Genomic DNA, 18,704 nt, shown 5'->3' with positions numbered 1-18,704 from the left:
AACACAGGAAGATAGCATTCTGAATATTCCTGGGGGTCTTTTGGAGGTAGAAGACTTGGCCCAGCTTTGTGGTTGTGGTATCCAATGGCCTTGGCCATCATTGTTGATTTCTTCAGGGAAATAGAACTGATAGGATAATTCCCATGCCCAAATCCAGAGTGCTTTTCAGGATTTCAAAAAGTTTAGCAACCCTACTTAATCAAGTATGTGGTCAATTTTATGTGGAAACAGTGACTTTGCTCTCATGCTTTTTGGAAGTTCTCTTTGGCACTGGGTATTTCACTAATGGAGTTTATTTGTTTTCAAGAAAGAATCCATTACTGCTTATTCACTGTAGTTTATTTAAAGAATCCATTACTACTTATTCACAGAATTTTTCAAGAGGCAGTATAGCTTCACATGAGGTTTAGAGTCAGACCTGGACTCAAATAGCTCTCTACCCCTTACCAGCTGTGTGAATATGGGCAAAATACTTAATCTGAGCTTGAGTTTCCTCTCCAGTAAAATGGGAATTATAGAATTATAGTACCTACATTATAACATCATTAAGATGGTTAACTTAAATGAAATAATGTACAGAAATAGTTTAACACAGTGCCTGGACTACAGTGAGGACTCAGTAATTGGGGGTCATTACTATAATTTCAAAATACAGGGCCCAAGTGATAGAAATAACAAATGAAGGCCAGGCGCAGTGGCTCACGCCTGTAATTCCAGCACTTTGGGAGGCTGAGGTGGGCAGGTCGCTTGAGCTCAGCAGTTTGAGACTAGCCTGGGCAACATAGCAAAACCCCGTTTCTAGAAAATACAGATACAAATACAAATAATAACCAGGCAGGATTTCACATGCCTGTGGCCCCAGCTACTTGGGAGGCTGATGTGGGAGCATCGCTTGAGCCCAGGAAATCGAGGCTGCATTGAGCCGTGATCACACCACTGTACAGCAGCCTGGGTGACACAGAAAGACCCTGTCTCAAAAACAAAACAAAACACAAAACAAAATCAGAAAAGGTCTTAACTGGCAGAAAAAAAAAAAAAAGATTAGAAACAACTGGATTTAACAAAACTTCTGGGTTTGCCATAACTGCTACAGTAAACAAAACTGTTGAAAGTTAGCAGATGATCTGAAGAAAGAAACAGTGTAGGAGCTGGGCAGTGACATTAATAGATATTGTTTCATCTTTATGTTGGGCAAGGGGGCACCCTCCAGAAAAGGAATCTGAAAGCAATGCTGAGAGTGCTCTCATTCAGGTCAACCCTAAAAATACTCCTCTTCATTTAACTTGAAACGTTGCTGTGAGAACCAAGGCTGGGCTTTCAACAGATCTAGCCATATGTGCCCCCCACTTTGGTGAAACCCGATCGTGACCTAAGCCTGTGCTATCCTTGCCGACTGACAGCTGACCTCGGCCTTCTCTATGCACCCTGCATAGTTCACCTTTCAAAGAAAGAGGTCTGATTTCCAAGTAGAGCATTGCTCTTTGTTCTTTTTCTCTTTTTATTTTTTTGTTTATAGGTATTTATTTTGGAAGGGAGGGAATATAGATTATAGTCTGCTCAATTGCTTTTCCCTGGGTAAGAGGATTTCCTGGAAAATTTGATTTGGATTATTATGAGCACTCAGGAAGAAAAACTCTGTGCTTTTAAAGCAGTAAAATGTAACCAGATTCATATATATATATATATATATATATTTTTTTTTTTTTTTTTTTTTTTTAGGCAGAGTCTTGCTCTGCTGCCCAGGCTGGAATGCAATGGCACGATCTCGGCTCACTGCAACCTCTGCCTCCCGGGTTCAAGCGATTCTCCTACCTCAGCTTCCCAAGTAGCTGGGATTACAGGTGCCTGCCACCACACCCAGCTAATTTTTGTATTTTTTTTTTTTTAGTAGAGATAGGGTTTCACCATGCTAGTCAGGCTGCTCTCAAAACTCACGACGGCAGGTGATCCACCTGCCTCGGCCTCCGAAAGTGCTGGAATTACAGGTGTGAGCCGCTGCACCAGACCCAAGATTCATATATCTTAAAAGTTAGGGCATCATTTCTTTCTACAGCCACCAAAAATGGTTATATTTAATAACAAAATGGAGAAAATAGTTGTATAAAGATTGTAGACAAAAGTTCAACAAAATATATATTATAAAAATGAATAGGAAAAATATCAATACCCACTACATAAAAAGGCAAAAGGTAAAAACTATGCATTGAGGAATATAATTAGTAAACTAAAACATAGGAAAAGTTTATCTGCGCTAGCAATCAAATCCATGCAAATTAAAGAAATCTTAAGATATCACCTTATATTAACACAAATGTCTTTTTTCTATGGAGGTGCCATACAATTGGTTCTCTCATCATTGCTGGTGGCAGTGTAGATTGCAATAGACCTTTTGGAAATTGGTATCACAGTCTATGAAATTAGACTCCCTGGCTTTGATCACTTTGACCTTGCTGCCTGCCCTAACTAGTGCAAGCCGTAGCAGAATGCTGGTCCTGAGCCCTGCTCTGTGCTGGACCAGCTGAGTCCCCACACTTTCTTCCTGTGACTTGCTGAGTGTTTCATCCCCTGTAAGAGAAGCTCTTCCTTCCTCTTCCTTCCTTCCCTTTGTAGAATCCCAGTCATTTCCTCTGTGCCTGTTGCTGGGCTTCTCAGTGTCCCAAAGGATCTTTCCAGCTCCCTTGGCTACCAGATAGTTGGCTGGTGAAATTGCTCACATCACATCACCATCACAATATATTGAAATAGCAACATTGGCAATGGAGTCTAGAAGAGCCAAGGGAGTAGATTTGATCTCTAAATCTGGAAAAGCAAATCTGAAAGAAATTGAGCCCTGGGCCAGGGCCAGCCATCTTGAATTCCCTGATAAACCACTGTCTTTCTTAGGTTTGCCTTCTGGGGGCACCTTTGCTTTAGGGCAAGCTAAATAACACCCTGATTTCTTTTCAGAATCATGAACATGTATCATAAATCGTACGTGGTCAAAGAATGAAAGGCCCTTGCCCATTAGCCTCTCCTTACTCCCCATTCACTTGGTGTCAGTTTAAGTCTATGCTTTGATCAATTTTGCTTTTTTGCGAGTATTTTTTCTAGGAGGGGATGAAAAGACCTTGGAGATAAAAGGAGAATTATTTGGAAAAATAAAACAACTTTCAACAGCAAACTACCTATCCTCAACCCTAATTAAAGGAAAGCTCCCAGAATAAGGAAATGTGTATAAGGTTCAGGGCCTAAGAAAGGTACACTGGGAACCCACAGCACCCTCTTCCCGACCAGCTCACATACATACAAGAACACACCCACATGGTATAGTCAACCACATGGCATCTTATGTTTTGATACCCATAAGATCTGGTGAAAATGCCCTTCAAGCAAAACCTTGCCTGGGAGGAGATGTTGGAAAGGGCCAGTGTGCATCCTGCAGTGTGGGTGCAGCCAAGGAAAAGTGGGGTGAAGCCTGTTCGCTTCCCACTCCCCCTTGCTGTGCTCTCTGGAAGGAGCACTTCTGGCTATCTCCTTCCACCCCTCCCCAACACACACATCCTTCTTTTTCCCATCTCACAGTGGCCTTTTCCTCTCCCATAAAAGGGGAATCAAAGCTGAGGCTTTCCAGCAGTCTAGACACATGCTCGAGCTGTGGGTAGTGTTATACTGAGGCTGTGGGTAGACTTGCATTTCAAATCCTTCTCTTTTGATTGACAGAACTGGCCTATGATCTGGATGTGGATGATGCTCCTGGAAGCAAGCAGCAGGTGATTCCGAAGGACAAGGAGATAAGCACCTCTCACAACCTCGGGAATGCTCATTACCCACTGAAGCTTCTCACTAGCATGGCCATCTCGGTGGTGTGCTTCTTCTTCCTGGTGCACTGACTGCCTGGTGCCCAGCACATGTGCTGCCTTACTGCACCCTGTGGTCTTCCTCGATAAAGGGAACCACTTTATTTTTTTCTATTTTTTTTATCCTGTATGCCTCCTCCAGCCATTAAGTAGAGGACTAACCTTGTGTTATGTTTTTGAAAATCAAATGGTCTGTTTTGGAGGAAGGTTTTAAATTTTAGTGGTAGTATATAGATTGTCCTTTTGCAAAGAAAAAAAAAAAAACATCAAGTTGTGCCAAATTATTTTCCTATGTTTGGCTGCTAGAACATGGTTACCATGTCTTTCAGTCTCACTCTCTCCCTTTCTTTCTCTCTTTCTCTTTGCATGTATTTCTTTGGAAAAAAAATAAATTGCTCAAATAAAAATGTATTGGCTCTTTTTTGCAAACCATCATCTATGGTGACTGTGCAATGCCTTTTTTCCTTCTCGCTAAACTATCTATCCAATATATTCTCATCAGGCTCCAACAGGATACTTGAAACCCACCTCCCTGTCTTCCTTCTGGGTGGAAATCAATTCTGACTCCAGGCACCAATTAGAGCCACCCCCTCCCAGTCCACAATCTCCATTTCCAAACCTTGGGTTGGAGTATCTTGTCTATGAAACCAAAGGTATCTCAAAAGAGTTCCCTGGTCCAGTCTCTCTTTACAGCTTTTACTTGCTAAAAATGCTTTGCCAAATAGGAATCCTCTGTGTAAATCAGGTACAGTAGCTCCATTTATCTTTTTCCTTCTCCCAACTCAAGATAGGAAAGCCCAAACAGTGCAAAGAAATCACTCCCCAGCTTCTTTGCTGCTGTCTCAGATTTGCTGAGTTGCCTTTCTCCACAGGGGCTGCTGCATGGCATGGGCAGCCATTGCTCTGGGTCAGGTTGCAGAAGTTATCATCAGCAAACCCAAAACAACTCTCACTCTTGCCCTCAGGTGAGCTTCTTCAACATTCATTTATTCAACAAGTAGGTTTTGTGTACCTGTTGGGTTTCAGGTACTGTACCAGATGCTGGAGACAGTGGAAAACAAAACAGAACTGAGCCCTGCTCTCATGGAACTGAGATTCTGGCACCAGTACTAATTACAACACTGGCTTTTCATCAACCATGGCCCAGTATTAAAACTCGAAATCTGTTTTTTGCCAGGTGCGGTGGCTCATGCCTGTAATCCCAGTGCTTTGGGAGGCTAAGGTGGGAAGATCACTTGAAGTCAGGAATTTCAGACCAGCCTGGCCAACATGGTGAAACCCTGTCTCTACTAAAAATACAAAAATTAGCCAGGCATGGTGGCAGGCACCTGTAATCCCAGCTACTCAGGAGGCTGAGGCAGGAGGTTGCAGTGAGCCAAGATCATGCCATTGAACTCCAGACTGGGTGACAGAGCAAAACTCTGTCTCAAAAAATTTTTTTTATACATACAACATTGTAATAATAATGGCATTTACTTATGTCGATACTCAGACATTCTGCTGCCGAGGGATCCCAGGAATAATCACCCTCCATTTTTGTAATGTGTATAATGCTTAGCACATTGCCCTGTTGCCAGGTCAGGTCAATAGAGAAATTGTTAATTCTTTCTAAAGGGTGAAAACTCAACTCCCACCTGATACATATGAGAAAGACAGGGTGAGATGCATGGAAGGGGTGTGAGCAAAGGTCAAGGAATGGACGGGGACGTCCCCTTTGATTCTGTGAGGTGGTCCCAGTCAGGCTCTCCGATTTCGGTCCCATGGCAGGAGGTCACCATGCGGGAAGCAGAAGGTGTAATTTCTCACAACTTATTGTACCCCCTCTCCTGCTGTCACCAACACACTTCTGTCAGTCTCCTGCAGAGCTCAATTTTCCAATATCCATCTTCGTCCTTTGCAGAAACACTCACAAACGCAAATTGGAAATGTTTGGTTTAGCATTTCCTTCAGTTGGTTTTAGCGAAGATAAGACTACAATCAGTTGTAATGTGTTAATATGATCTCAGTGATTTGTAACGGTGGGTAAGACTTGAAGGGGAAAGAAGCCAGTTGTCTTTATTTTTAAACCATCATTCTTCGTGTATTTGAATGGAGTTTGTAAGAGCCTTTGGGCTTTGGTTTATGAAACCTACACATTGCAAAGGATTGCTGCTTGGATTCAGAGTCTAATATAGCAACACCAGCCCAGAAAAAGGATTTAAAGTCCAGTTATCATCTAATAGCTTTCCCTGTCATTCCATGGAAATGTTGTTATTTGATGTGGCAAAAAATAATTTGTGGCTCAGAGACCAAGCTTTGCTCCTGCAAGCAGGAGAGGACTGTCTTAAAGTCCATTTCTCCTCTCTGGGAGGGGAAGGAGATTATCAGTTTTCGCACACCCTTCTCATCCGCCTCCTCTCCCTAGACCTGTTTCCCTATTGTCAAATGGAAGATGAGGACAAAATTTCTAACCTCTTTGTTACTCAGATTGTGTGGCACCATTGGACCCAAAAGGCAGTAAATGCTGGTCCCTCTGCCCAGCTGGTGGCATGAATGTGCTGTACCTCCAAGGCCTCTCAGAACTTTTCCAGCATAAGGTTGTATTTGACATGCTTCAGGCTCCAGAACATGACCTCAGGCAGCCAGTGTTTCTGCTGTCCTGGTACTCTGTCTGTAGCTATGGGCCATGCAGCCTGAGTGAGCAGGACAGGAAGACAACTCCCCTGCCACGTCCATGACCAGCTGGCTTCAGCTACGTGGATGAGATTAAACTGGATAACCATACACATGTATAAAACATGGAAAATCTATCATATCCTCTTGGCACTATGTATCAAAGACTGTCTCTTTTAGCTTTTTGTCCCTGCCTTTTCCTATCCCTCTATGTAATTTTTAATTGCTCTAGTTCGAAATTGAGATTCATACCTAGTTAGTGGCTTTTCATCTTTGACGTGTTGATTCTACCCTTTCATTTTTATTTATTTATTTTTCTTTTTAATAGAGACGGGGTTTCACCATGTTGGCCAGGATGGTCTTGAGCTCCTGACCTTGTGGTCCACCCACCTCGGCCTCCCAAAGAGCTAGGATTACAGGCGTGAGCCACTGCACCCGGCTCTATTCTACCCTTTTATTTATTTTTTTTAGACAGAGCCTCCCTTAGTCACCAAGGCTGCAGTACAGTGGCACAATCTTGGTTCACTACAGCCTCCATCTCCTAGGTTCCAGCAACTCTCATGCCTTAGCCTCCCAAGTAGCTGGGACGACAGGCACACATCACCATGCCTGGCTAATTTTTCTATTTTTTGTAAAGAAGGGATTTCACTATGTTGCCTAGGCTGGTCTCGAACTCCTGACCTCAAATGATCCACCCGCCTTGGCCTTTCAAAGTGCTGGGATTACTGATGTGAGCCACTGCACTTGGCCTGATTCTAGCCTTTGATTTAAAGTTTCTAGACTTGAATTATGTTAAGATGAGTATTTTTTCTTAGAAGAGCCTGGGAGCTGGGAAGTTGCCCCATTGTGTTGGAAGGCCTCTTCCTCATCAGATGCATGTGTGAACTTCCACCAACTCAACTCTGGTACAGGTATTGATCAACTTACCACCTATGCAACTTACGACCATTCGACTTTACGACCACAATCGCTAGCCACGACTGCTCCGCGTCTGGCAGCGCAAACGTTGCCCAGCTGGGCGTACGACAGTGCGGACCAGCTTCCAGCAGCACTGCCATCTCCGCGTGCACCATTTCAACTGTACACATAGCCTACTCAACTTACGATCAAATCGTGTAACGACCGGTCCACGGTCCCGACCGTGGTCAAGTCAAGCACTAGCTGTACTTAAATAAGGTTAATTCCTAACATAACAGACACTGAGTCCCTAGGCTAGAAGGTACCTGATAGTTCATTCCACAATATTTGCTTGATTACCTCCTAAGGCAGGGCTCTCACTAGGTCACAAAGTAGGCTATTTGGTTGTTAGATACCTCAAATTCTTAGCAAATCCATTCCTTAAAGGAAAAACATTATTACAAAAGAAATACAGATAATAGAAAAGCTAACAACACATCATTATGTAAAGTTTAGAAAATGATGTTTGCCCCATAATTCCATACCACATAGAAATCCACTATTAAATATTTATATTTTTCAAGTCTTTTACTCCCCTCTGTATATGTATATTCACACACAAGAAATTGTATTGAACATACAATTCTATAATATGAATCAGTCTTTACTAGGGTGAGCCTAAACCTGCCTTCCTATTATTTCCTCCTGTGGTTCTGGCTCTTCCATAAAGAGCATCCTGAGATTCAGATGGCCGTGCTCAGTTGGACAGCATATATACTAAAATCAAATGATACAGAGATTAGTATGGCCCCTGCACATGAATGACATGCAAATTTGTGAAGTGTTTCATATTTTTAGCAACACTGATGGAACTGGAGGCCATTCTTTAAGTAAAACAACTCAGAAATAGAAAGTTAAATACTGCATGTCCTCACTTATAAGTGGGAGCTAAATAACAAGTATACGTGAACACAGAGAGTGGAATAATACACACTGGAGACCGGGAAAGGTGAGAGGATGGGAGGGAGTAAGGGGTGAGAAATTATTTATGGGTACAATGTATACTGTTTGGGTGATGGTTACACTGAAAGCCCAGACTTCACTACACAATACATCCATGAATCAACACCGCACTTGTACCCCTTACATTTATACAAACAAAAACAGAGACTAAGAGGGCACTAGTTTTCACACAGCTCCCTTTTCGCAATAACTTTCAGTCACTGACACTTAACCTCCTCTGGGTTGCCTGCTTTTCCAAACACATCAAACAGTGTTCACAAGCTCCTTCATGAGCCGGGCTCCAGTGGGCCAGTGGTCCTCTTGTGCTGCCAGGCCTGTAGCTGAGCCCATGGCAGGGAGAGCCTGAACAGAGTAGCCAGTGGGTGTCTCTGTTCCCGCAGAGGCCTGGGACCTCTGCCAGAGCAACCCTAGGATGCAGATGCCTGCTGAGCAGCCACATCACACTCGTTAGTGTATGATAATTCCATGTTCTGGCTAACTACAACCCTGACAGCTTTTTGCAAGAATGGCTGCCCAGCCAGATCTCTTCCATCCCATACTTGCACAATTGGTTTTTAAAATACATTCCAAGGGCTTTTGATTTTCCTTGTCTATAGATTGAGTCAGATGCCGTGTGTGTGTGTGTGTGTGTGTGTGTGTGTGTGTGTGTGTGTGTGTGTACTGGGGTGGAGAAATATTTTTTTCTTGCCAAGACCACAGCATTTTTGGAAGTCCTCTATTGGAATTGCTGTTGAGCCAGTTTATGTGCCATACAACAAAATCAGCCTCATTTCTTTATAGTCACACCTTGTTTGGAACCAAAAATAATATTATTCAGTTTGATCACCCACCTCATTCACTACACTTGCTGCCAAGTAGCTTTTAGCTGTTTCCAAAAATCAAATCTGCCTTCAAGAAACAAAGCCCTTTCCCTCCCCCACTCTGGGAAGATTCCAAAGAATGTGCTATGGGCTATGGAGATTTCTCTTTTTTCCAATGAAAAGTTCCAGAAAAGTTGAGGACACTGTCCCTGGTGTAATGATTTCCCTCTAAGGGGGCATCTTGGAAAGTCACAGTACTAGTTTGGATGTAGAAGGTCTTCTAGGTTTGCCAAGGAACCAACCAAATAAGCTCATAGCATTTTATTCACTTTTATGTAGTTAGAAAATAATGTATTGACTTTGAAAGATTCACATTTTACAAAATAGAAAAATAGAGCTTAGGGCCAGGCGCAGTGGCTCATGCCTGTAATCCCAGCACTTTGGGGGAAAAAGGCGGGCAGATCATCTGAGGTCAGGAGTTTGACACCAGCCTGGCCAACATGGCAAAACCCCATCTCTACTAAAAATACAAATATTAGCTGGGCTTGGTGGCACATGCTTGTAATCCCACCACTTTGGGAGGCCGAGGCAGGCAGATCACTTGAGGCCAGGAGTTCTAGACCTGCTTGGACAACATGGTGAAAACTCCATCTCTACCAAAACTACAAAAATTAGCTGGGCATGGTCGTGCACACCTGTAATCCCAGCTACTTGGGAGGCTGAGGCAGGAAGATCCTTTGAACCCAGAAAGTGGAGGTTGCAGTGAGCCAAGATTGCGCCACTGCACTTCAGGCTGGGCAACAGAGTGAGACTCTGTCTCAAAAAACAAACAAACAAAGACAAAGGGAGAAGAGTGTTTTAGGCAGAACAATATGACACAGGTCCATAGTGAGCCACACACAAGGCAGGTTACTGCTGGAATACTTGCCATGGTGAAGAACTGCAGGACACCGGGGGATACAGGAGAGGTACAGCGTGAGAATGCACACCATGGAGTATTATGCAGCAGTGAAAAGCAATGGACCATATGTACCCCCAGCAGCATGCATGGATCTTAAAACCCTAGTATGGGTAAAAAAGAAAAAAAAAGCAAGAAACTGCATAGGCTATATAGCATCTCACCATTTGAATTAATTAAAATATAAGCACAGGTCAGGCGCCATGGCTCATCCCTGTAATCCCAGCACTTTGGGAGGCTGAAGCAGGTAGATCACTTGAGGTCAGGAGTTGGAGACCAGCCTGGCCAACATAGTGTAACCCCGTCTCTACTAAAAGTATAAAAATTAGCTGGGTGTAGTGGTGGGCACCTGCAGTCCCAGCTACTCGGGAGGCTGAGGCAGGAGAAGCACTTGAATCCGAGAAGCAGAGGTTGCAGTGAGCTGCGATTGCATCACTGCACTCCAGCCTGGGGTATCAGATCGAAACTGTCTAAAAAATACATACATGTGTGTGTGTGTGCGCACAGAAGACAATGTATATTTTACAAAACTACAGGCATACTAAAAGGTATATATTTACAGCATTAGAATGGGTACCTTTGCAGGCAGGGAAATGGCAGTGGGCTTTGGGAATAAATGAATGAATGAAACAAACCAAGCCTCATGTGGACCAACTGTGATACCATACCATGAACCAAGAAGTACCTTTCACTCAATCCTTTGCATCTGAGGTCACAAACAAAACCACAAGCAAAGAAGAAAGGGAAAGGGGGAAAGTCAGGGATTGGGAGGGAGGAGAAGGCATAGGATTCCAGGAGAAACGTCTTGTCTGCAGAACCTGGTACATAGTAGGCGTTCAATAGATATTTGAGGAGATGAACATTGAGGGAATGAACATACAAGCATTCAAAGTGTTCTACCTCAGGCCGCCTGAAACTACTGGCTAAACAAATGGACCTTCAATTACGTAACATACTTGCCACCTAGTTATACAATGACCTTAGAGTTTCAGAGGTGATTCGACTTAGAGTTCTAGAACGAGCCATCACTCAATTGCAGCTTCAGTTTGGAATGACATATTTAAGAGCTACTTTGGATATGATATCACAGCTTTCTTTTTGGGTAAAAGTCTCTGGTTGTCAGCATCATTAGGCAATGGGATTGTTACATTTATTTTGCTTTGGTAGAGTCTTCAACTCACAACAATAGATTAGCAACCTCCACCCCCTCATTTTACACATGTAGAAATTGAGGCTCAGAGAGGTTAAGACACTTGCTTAAAGTCATAGCACAGTGAGTGCAAGTCAGGACTGAGCCAACCAGAGCCTTTTCAATCACATTGCACATACCTGGTCACTTGGAAGGAGCAGAATTAACAAATGGTTGTATTGGTGAATGAGGGTAAAAGCTGTTTTCTGAAATCTGTGCCCATGCAGACAGAGTTATACTGATCTTCATTTCGATCCTGGTGGCAGTGTAAAAAAAAAAAAAAAAAAAAAAAAAAAAATTCCCTTATCTAACCAAACACATTGCCTTCTAAATTAATGTGTTCAAGCCAGGGCCTGCTTTGAGACGTTTAATGTTGCCCTTACAAATTAGAACCTGGGGTGTGGGAATTCCATCATCCTCACGAAGACTTCCTGTCACAACAGAGGCATTGTTCTCCTCACTCCTACTATTCGGTTTCGTGCCTTTTCTGTAAGATGTTAGGTATTGACTTTGTTTTGTTGGTGCTTTTGTAATCAGTCTAGACATGGACCTACACTGAACCATCCAGGAGGCAGATAAAACTCCCACAGTGGAATTAGGTAACCCCTCTGTGCTGTTTTCTCAGGGAAGGCTGAGTGGCCGCCCTTCCTCACCCAGCCCCCACACCTAAATGTTCATGAACACGATCACAGAATAGACTGAATTCACTAATGGAAGAGGTAGGAAACATTCTGTCTCTGAAAATATTCCCCGTCCCATAGTAATCTTAGTTTGGTACTTGGGATGAATTTGCTGCCCACATTTTAGTCTTAGCCAGGGCACTAAGTGCGGCCTAATTGGAAATGAAAAGTAGCTTTCTGCGTGGATCCTAGAGGCTGCTTACTTACAGGTTTCCACAATCAAGAACCTGTAGATTTTCCTTTACCCTGAACGAGCAAAGGCATAGCACGACAAAAAGCATGGGGAGAGAGCAGGGCGTAGATTTCTTGAATTCAATTGAAGTGCATTTTTTATGCTATCTAGATGCAAATTGGATTTTTTATTTTTTTAGAGACAGGGCCTCAGTCTGTTGCTCTGGATGGAGTGCAGTGGTGCAATCATGGCTCACTGCAGCCTTGACTTCCCAGACTCAGGGACCCTCCAACCTCAGCCTCCCAAACAGCTGGAACTATAGGCACATGCCACCACACCTGGCTAATTTTTTATTTTTTATAGAGATGGGATCTCATGTTGCCCAGGCTGGTCTCAATCTCCTGGCCTCAAGCAATCCTCCTGCTTTGGCCTCCCAAAGTGCTGAAGTTTTGAATTTGTTTACTATCACAGAATAAATAGAGGCATGACTTGTGTTTCACAATTACCATGGCTAATTACATTTGCTTTTACTATTACAATACATTGCCAATAGTAACAATGTGTTGCCCTTCTGGAAAATCTGAAAAGGTGTGTCCCATCCTCAGAGCTTTCCAGACACCATCCATACATGTGACAGGAGAAGCTTCTAGAGGATAGGGAGCTCCAAATAAGAATGTGTGCCTTTCACGAATGTTCATTGCAGCACTGTTTACAATAGCAAAGACCTGGAACCAACCCAAATGCCCATCGATGATAGACTGGACAGGGAAAATGTGGCATATATACACCATGGAATATTATGCAGCCATCAAAAACGATGAGTTTGTGTCCTTTGTAGGGACATGGATGAACCTGGCAACCATCATTCTCAGCAAACTGACAGAAGAGCAGAAGATCAAACACTGCATGTTCTCACTCATAGGCGGGTGTTGAACAATGAGAACACATGGACAGAGGGAGGGGAGCACTACACACTGGGGCCTGTTGAGGGGAAATAGGGGAGGGACGGTGGGGGGTGGGGAGCTGGGGAGAGATAGCAAGGGGAGAGATGCCAGATGTAGGTGATGGGGAGGAAGGCAGCAAATCACACTGCCATGTGTGTACCTATGCAACAGTCTTGCATGTTCTTCACATGTACCCCAAAAGGTAAAATGCAATAAAATAAATAAATGGGAAAAAAAAAGAATGTGTGCCTTAGGCTTGCAGTCAATGGGACCATTCAGCCTGGCACCTCCCACAGCACCGATCTCTATCCCTTACACTTGGTCACACCACAGAAGATGTTTATGGAAGGAACATCAATCTGAGTGTCCAAAGCCCTGGCAGATGGGGTGGAAACTACTCACTTTCTCTCAGACGACCAGGACCACAGACCTTCACATCTGCACAGAAAAGAGGCCACCAAGCACTGGTGGAATTACAGGCATGAACCTGTATGTGAAATCCCAAACGTGAAATGTAATTGTATCCCTCAACTCTGACCTGCTTCAATTGCTACTGATGGAGCATTCACTAGTAACCTAGGGCTCATTTCACTTAGAATAAAATCATATTGTTTTCTGCCATGTTACCAACAAGAAAGTCTTATTCTTTCCCAATTTTCTAGAACTTGCTTATGGCTACAGTTGCAAAAACCCAACAGGGCAAAAATGTTGTATAGGAACTATAGCAAAAATTAGGCTGTTTTCAAGTGGCCACATTGTCTAAACTTCTGAATCAATTTCCTCCTTAACTTTCTATTTAGAGCAATCAAAGCCCTAAATCATCCAAGAAAGATCAGATGTTTTCCGTGTGTGTGTGTGTGTGTGTGTTGTTTTGTTTTGTTTGTTTTTGTTGTTGTTGTTTGTTTGTTTGAGACGGGGTTTCACTCTGTCGCCCAGGCTGGAGTGCAGTGGTGCAATCATGGCTTACTGCAACCTTGACCTCCCACACTCAAGTGAACTCCCCACCTCAGCCTCTCAAGTAGCTGGGACTATACACACATGTGACTCTACCCAGCTCCAGTATGTTTTTGTTATGTGTATTTTACCATACTTGAACTCTATGAAAATCAATCAGCTATGTACGTATATATACAAAAAGAAAATAGCATAGACCAGGCGCAGTGGCTCATGCCTGTAATCCCAGCACTTTGGGAGGCCAAGGTGGGAGGATCACTTGAGCCCCAAAGGTCAAGGCTGCAGTGAGCCATGTTCATGTCACTGCACTCTAGTCTGGGTAACAAAGCGAGCCCTTGTCTCAAAAGAAAACAGTATATTTAGTATGTCAAATCTTTTGAATTATAAAAAGTTTACTACATTACCATTATTTCAGTCCAGAAGCCTGTAGTTAGTGGTTGTCTTTCTAATATCACGAATATTTCAAACACAGCTTAGGGCTCCCAACAAATTAGAATCTATCCCAAACTGATTGCCACAAATTCTCCTTTTCAGGAATAAGTTTACCATCTCCTTAGTTCTTTAAGTTGCTTTTAAACTTTGAGATTTTCTGTTGCACCAAAGGATTAGTTCTAATGTTGATGGTCTCATTTCCTGTAATTTCAGACTCTCATTTAGTCCTGCAGCAGTTGATAATATGAAATCTATGGTTGCTCAGCATGGCTCCCCTATGTGAGTTTTGGTAAAACCCTAGAAAACTGGAGAAGTTTTTGTTAACATTCTCTCACCAGCATCGGGTTGGCCCCAGTATCACTGAGAACACCATCGATTACATTAAGTCCTGTAATGCCTGCTCCAGGCTAGTTCTGAGGCTCACGTGGAGAAATAGGAGAGTTTTATTTTGTTTTTTGTTTGTTTGTTTGTTTTTGAGACAGTGTCTCACTCTGTCGCCCAGGCTGGAGTGCAGTAGTATGATCTCGGCTCACAGCAACCTCCATCTCCTGGGTTCAAGCAATTCTCATGCCTCAGCCTCCCAAGTAGCTGGGACTACAGGCACATGCCACCATGCCCAGCTAATTTTTTGTATTTTTGGTAGAGATGTGGTTTTGCCATGTTGGCCAGGTTGGACTCAAACTCCTGGCATCAAGTGATCCGCCCACTTCAGCCTCCCCAAGCTGGGATTACAGGCGTGAGCCACCATGGCTGGCTAAACTTTGTATTTTTAGTAGAGACGGGGTTTCACCATGTTTGCCAGTCTGGTATTGAACTCCTGAGCCCAAGTGATCTGCCTGCCTTGGACCTCCAAAGTGCTAATATTATAGGTGTGAGCCACCATGGCTGGTCTTTTTTTTTTTTTTTTCTGAGACAGGGTCTCACTCTGTCACCCAGGCTGGAGTGCAGTGGTGCAATCTCAGCCTCAACCTCCTGGGCCCAAGCAATCCTCCCACCTCAGCTTCTTGAGTAGCTGGGACTGCAGGCATGCATCATACCCAGATTTTTTTGTTTTTTAGAGATCTCCTATGTATGTCACTCATGGTGGTCTCGAACTCCTGGCCTCAAGCAATCCACCCTTTTTGGCCTCCCAGAGTGCTAGGATTACAGGTGGGAGGTACCTTGCCCCAGGCCAAAAACTTGCTATTAATCTGTCTTGCCTCATCTCCTGATTATTAATAATTTCTCTTGAAATGGCCTTTTTAAAGCCTCACCAGTGGTCTGATTTTGCCTAACAATGCAGTGGGACTCCAGCCCCCATCTTTTGTTTTTTGGGGCACAAAGGTCTACCTCAGATATCTTCCAACGTCTCTCTTATTGGTCACTGTTGCTTCATCCCTTAGCTAGGGCAGGAGGTAAGGCCCCATGGGATGGCCATCCATTATAGGTCACCCCCAGGAGATACTGAAATCCCACTGAAGTCACCACTCAACTGTTAGGCAGAATCTAGGTTTGCAAGAGCGTGCTCATAGCAAAGCCATCAATGATTTGGAGATGAGTATCAGTTACAGCTCCATGGGACACTGGGAGCAGAACGAGTGTCTAACAGGAGATCAGGTTCTATATAGCCACACTATGAGGAAGGCTTAGGCCTCCCAAGAGTTGACTGGAACAGCTGAAGCCTGTGCTATAAGCCGGCCACAGACCTAAGGAAAAAGCTCTTCATGTTCTCCAAGAGCTTGCCAGGCCCGTCCACTCAATTAATCCTGACAAGAGCTTCAGTTACAGAAAGACTTTCCCCAGCAGTGAGGCAGGAAGCCTGCCTGCTCACGTACCCACATCCCAACACCCGCTCCCAGTAGGAGCCCGCTGCTTACATAGAGAAGCTTTGCAGTGATTCCTTTCTCCTTGTGCCTGGACTTGGCTGTGTTGATCCACGGCTCCCCTGCCTAGTCTGTGAGCCTCAGGCCTTGCTCCTGTTGCTTGAGAAAATACCTTCCAGCCTGGTGTGTGCTCTGAAGCACAGTGAGTCACAGGCCTTCTCACACAATCTGGCCCAGGCACTTCCAGAAGTCCATTTTCCCAGGTGAGATAGAAGCCAGCAAGCACACGGGGCTGGGTTTTCTGAGATTCCCATTTTGCTTTTGGCCTTAAGTCCTGAATTACAAGTCACAGCAGCTGAATCCAACTTCTGCAGTTGCTGTCTCAGAGGTGTCATCCGTAATGTTCCTGTGAGTCCACATGAAACCGTAGGCTTCAGAAAAGGCAGCCAGACAGGACTGGTTTCAAGTGCCTTCCACATTCTTCCTCTAGAAGAGTTCTCCGGAAGCTGCAGAGCTTAGTGTTTCTTATCCAAAAATCTTCTGGCATTTTTTATTTGTAATAATTCCAAACCCACTCAACATTCTTATAACAACCAAGATTAGGGGGAGAGAGAGGGGAAAAAGAATTGGTTCCACGATTAAGGGCATACTCACTCCTAGGTGCTGATTTTCAAACAAGTGAATTTGATGGCCCTTGTTTGAGCTCTCAGGGAGTGCTGATTTCTTTCCTGAGACCTCCACAGTTTTTCTTTTCTTTCTTTCCCTGTTTTTTTGAGACAGGGTCTTACTCTGTCACCCAGGCTGCAGAGCAGCAGCGCGATCACAGCTCACTGCAGCCTTGAATGCCCAGGCTTACGTGCTCCTCCAACCTTAGCCTCCCGAGTAGCTGGAACTATAGGTATGTGTCACCATGCCAGCTAATTTTTTTGTATATTTTGTAGACACAGGGGTCTCACCATGTTGCCCAGGGTGGACTCAAGTGATCCAACTGCCTTGGACTCCCAACGTGCTGGGATTACAGTTGTGAGCCATTGCACCTGGCTGCTTTTCTACTGTTAATCAGGGAGGCTGATTTGGATGGTGGACGTGTAGGATTTGGGGTTGCCGGGGCAGGATATGATGGTGCCTGAGGTCCCATTCTAGTGTTGTTTTCCAGCAGGAGATTGGGCAGGGCCTGGTAGCATCTGAGCTTATGCCTTTCAAACAAGGGCACTGCAGAGGTCCCTGCTGCAGCCAGCACAAGGCCCAGAGGTGGGTTTCCCCATACTCCACATGTCCTACTCTCTGTGCTGCATCCAGGAAGAGACAGAAATCACCCAGGGGCAGAGCAGGCAGGCAGGCCCTTGAGGTCAACTAGCCTAGCCCCTCAGCCAGCAGATGGTGCAAGTAAGGCCCCAAGGTAAATGAAGGGCATTGGGATGGTTCTAGAGCCTGGTGCCTCCTGCTTCGAACCCAAGGCTCTCTTGGTTTCCAGCTCCTGAGTAGGACGAGAAACAAGACAGCATCTGCCAGGCCAGAATATAGAAGTTTCTCCATCTCAGAGTCTCTGAGTTCTTATCACTAACTTATGTCACCAATGTTTGCAAAAAGAATCAGACCAATAATACCAGGTAGAATCTGAACTGCCTGGGCACCAGGTGCTAGAGCAGTTGCTAGTGAGCCTATTAGAATAGGTATTTCCTACGAGTCCTACAAGACATGAATTTTCCTTAGAGAAACACATGGAGAGCTATTTCAAGGGTGATGGAGAAGAAAAAACACATTTGCTCAAGGGGCATCGTCATTTTCTTCTGAAGTAACTCACATACAGACCTCTCCCCCCGGAAGGTTAGCAATGCAATTATCCAGAGATCTGCCTTTCACAAGTCTGCTCAGCCCTTCATTATAGGGAAGCAGAATTCAGCTGCTGATTCCAGCAACCATTTTCCAAGAATAACAGCATATCTGGCCTAATATATTATTCTTTTCACTTTTCCTCCTTATGTTACTTGCTGGTAACCTAAGGAGGCTGGGCATTGCCTTTTATCCATACCTATTACTGAGGCCTGGCCAAGCCCCTTCTCTGGAAGTCTTAGCTCTAGGAGTTCACACACTTAGTTCTTAGAACTGGAGAGAAAGGTTGACAATGGCAGAGAAGTATGAATGAGGATAAACTCACACACTCCCTACAGTAGGAATGCAAACTATATCTCCAGCAATACTAAGGGGTGGGATCACAACGACTTGGTTTAACCTGGGCCACAGTACACCTTCTCCCAAGGCCCTGGTGACTCCTTAAGTATAATGAACCATGCCTCAGAGATTAAAGGGAGGAATCTTGTGATTATTTCACTCAAGTATACATTGACAAGGTGGGCGGATCACC

General features: G+C 44.2%; 1 protein-coding gene and 1 non-coding gene across 3 annotated transcripts in view; both read left to right on the top strand.

The window, feature by feature from the left end:
- The window catches only part of GPC3 (glypican 3), a 454,889-nt gene extending 450,646 nt beyond the window's left edge, over positions 1-4,243 (top strand). Inside the window, exon 8 of one of the 2 annotated variants that reach the window (XM_032260236.1) lies at positions 3,700-4,243. In XM_032260236.1, the coding sequence (XP_032116127.1) occupies positions 3,700-3,869 (170 nt within the window). In that variant the 3' untranslated portion in view covers positions 3,870-4,243. The remainder of the gene's footprint in view (positions 1-3,699) is intronic. The other variant, XM_032260237.1, reaches the window with a different exon arrangement.
- Positions 4,244-8,138: 3,895 nt separating this feature from the next.
- LOC116538024 lies at positions 8,139-8,241 on the top strand. Its single transcript, XR_004263461.1, has one exon. It is a non-coding gene; the product is annotated as a U6 spliceosomal RNA (small nuclear RNA).
- The last annotated feature ends 10,463 nt before the right edge of the window (positions 8,242-18,704 follow it).

Source organism: Sapajus apella, unplaced genomic scaffold (assembly GCF_009761245.1).
Source record: "Sapajus apella isolate SASKATOON/1434 unplaced genomic scaffold, GSC_monkey_1.0 scaffold115, whole genome shotgun sequence".
In the NCBI taxonomy this organism is placed as follows: domain Eukaryota; kingdom Metazoa; phylum Chordata; class Mammalia; order Primates; family Cebidae; genus Sapajus; species Sapajus apella.
The sequence above is the reverse complement of the archived record's forward strand: the minus strand, read 5'-3'. Positions and strand labels throughout refer to the sequence as shown.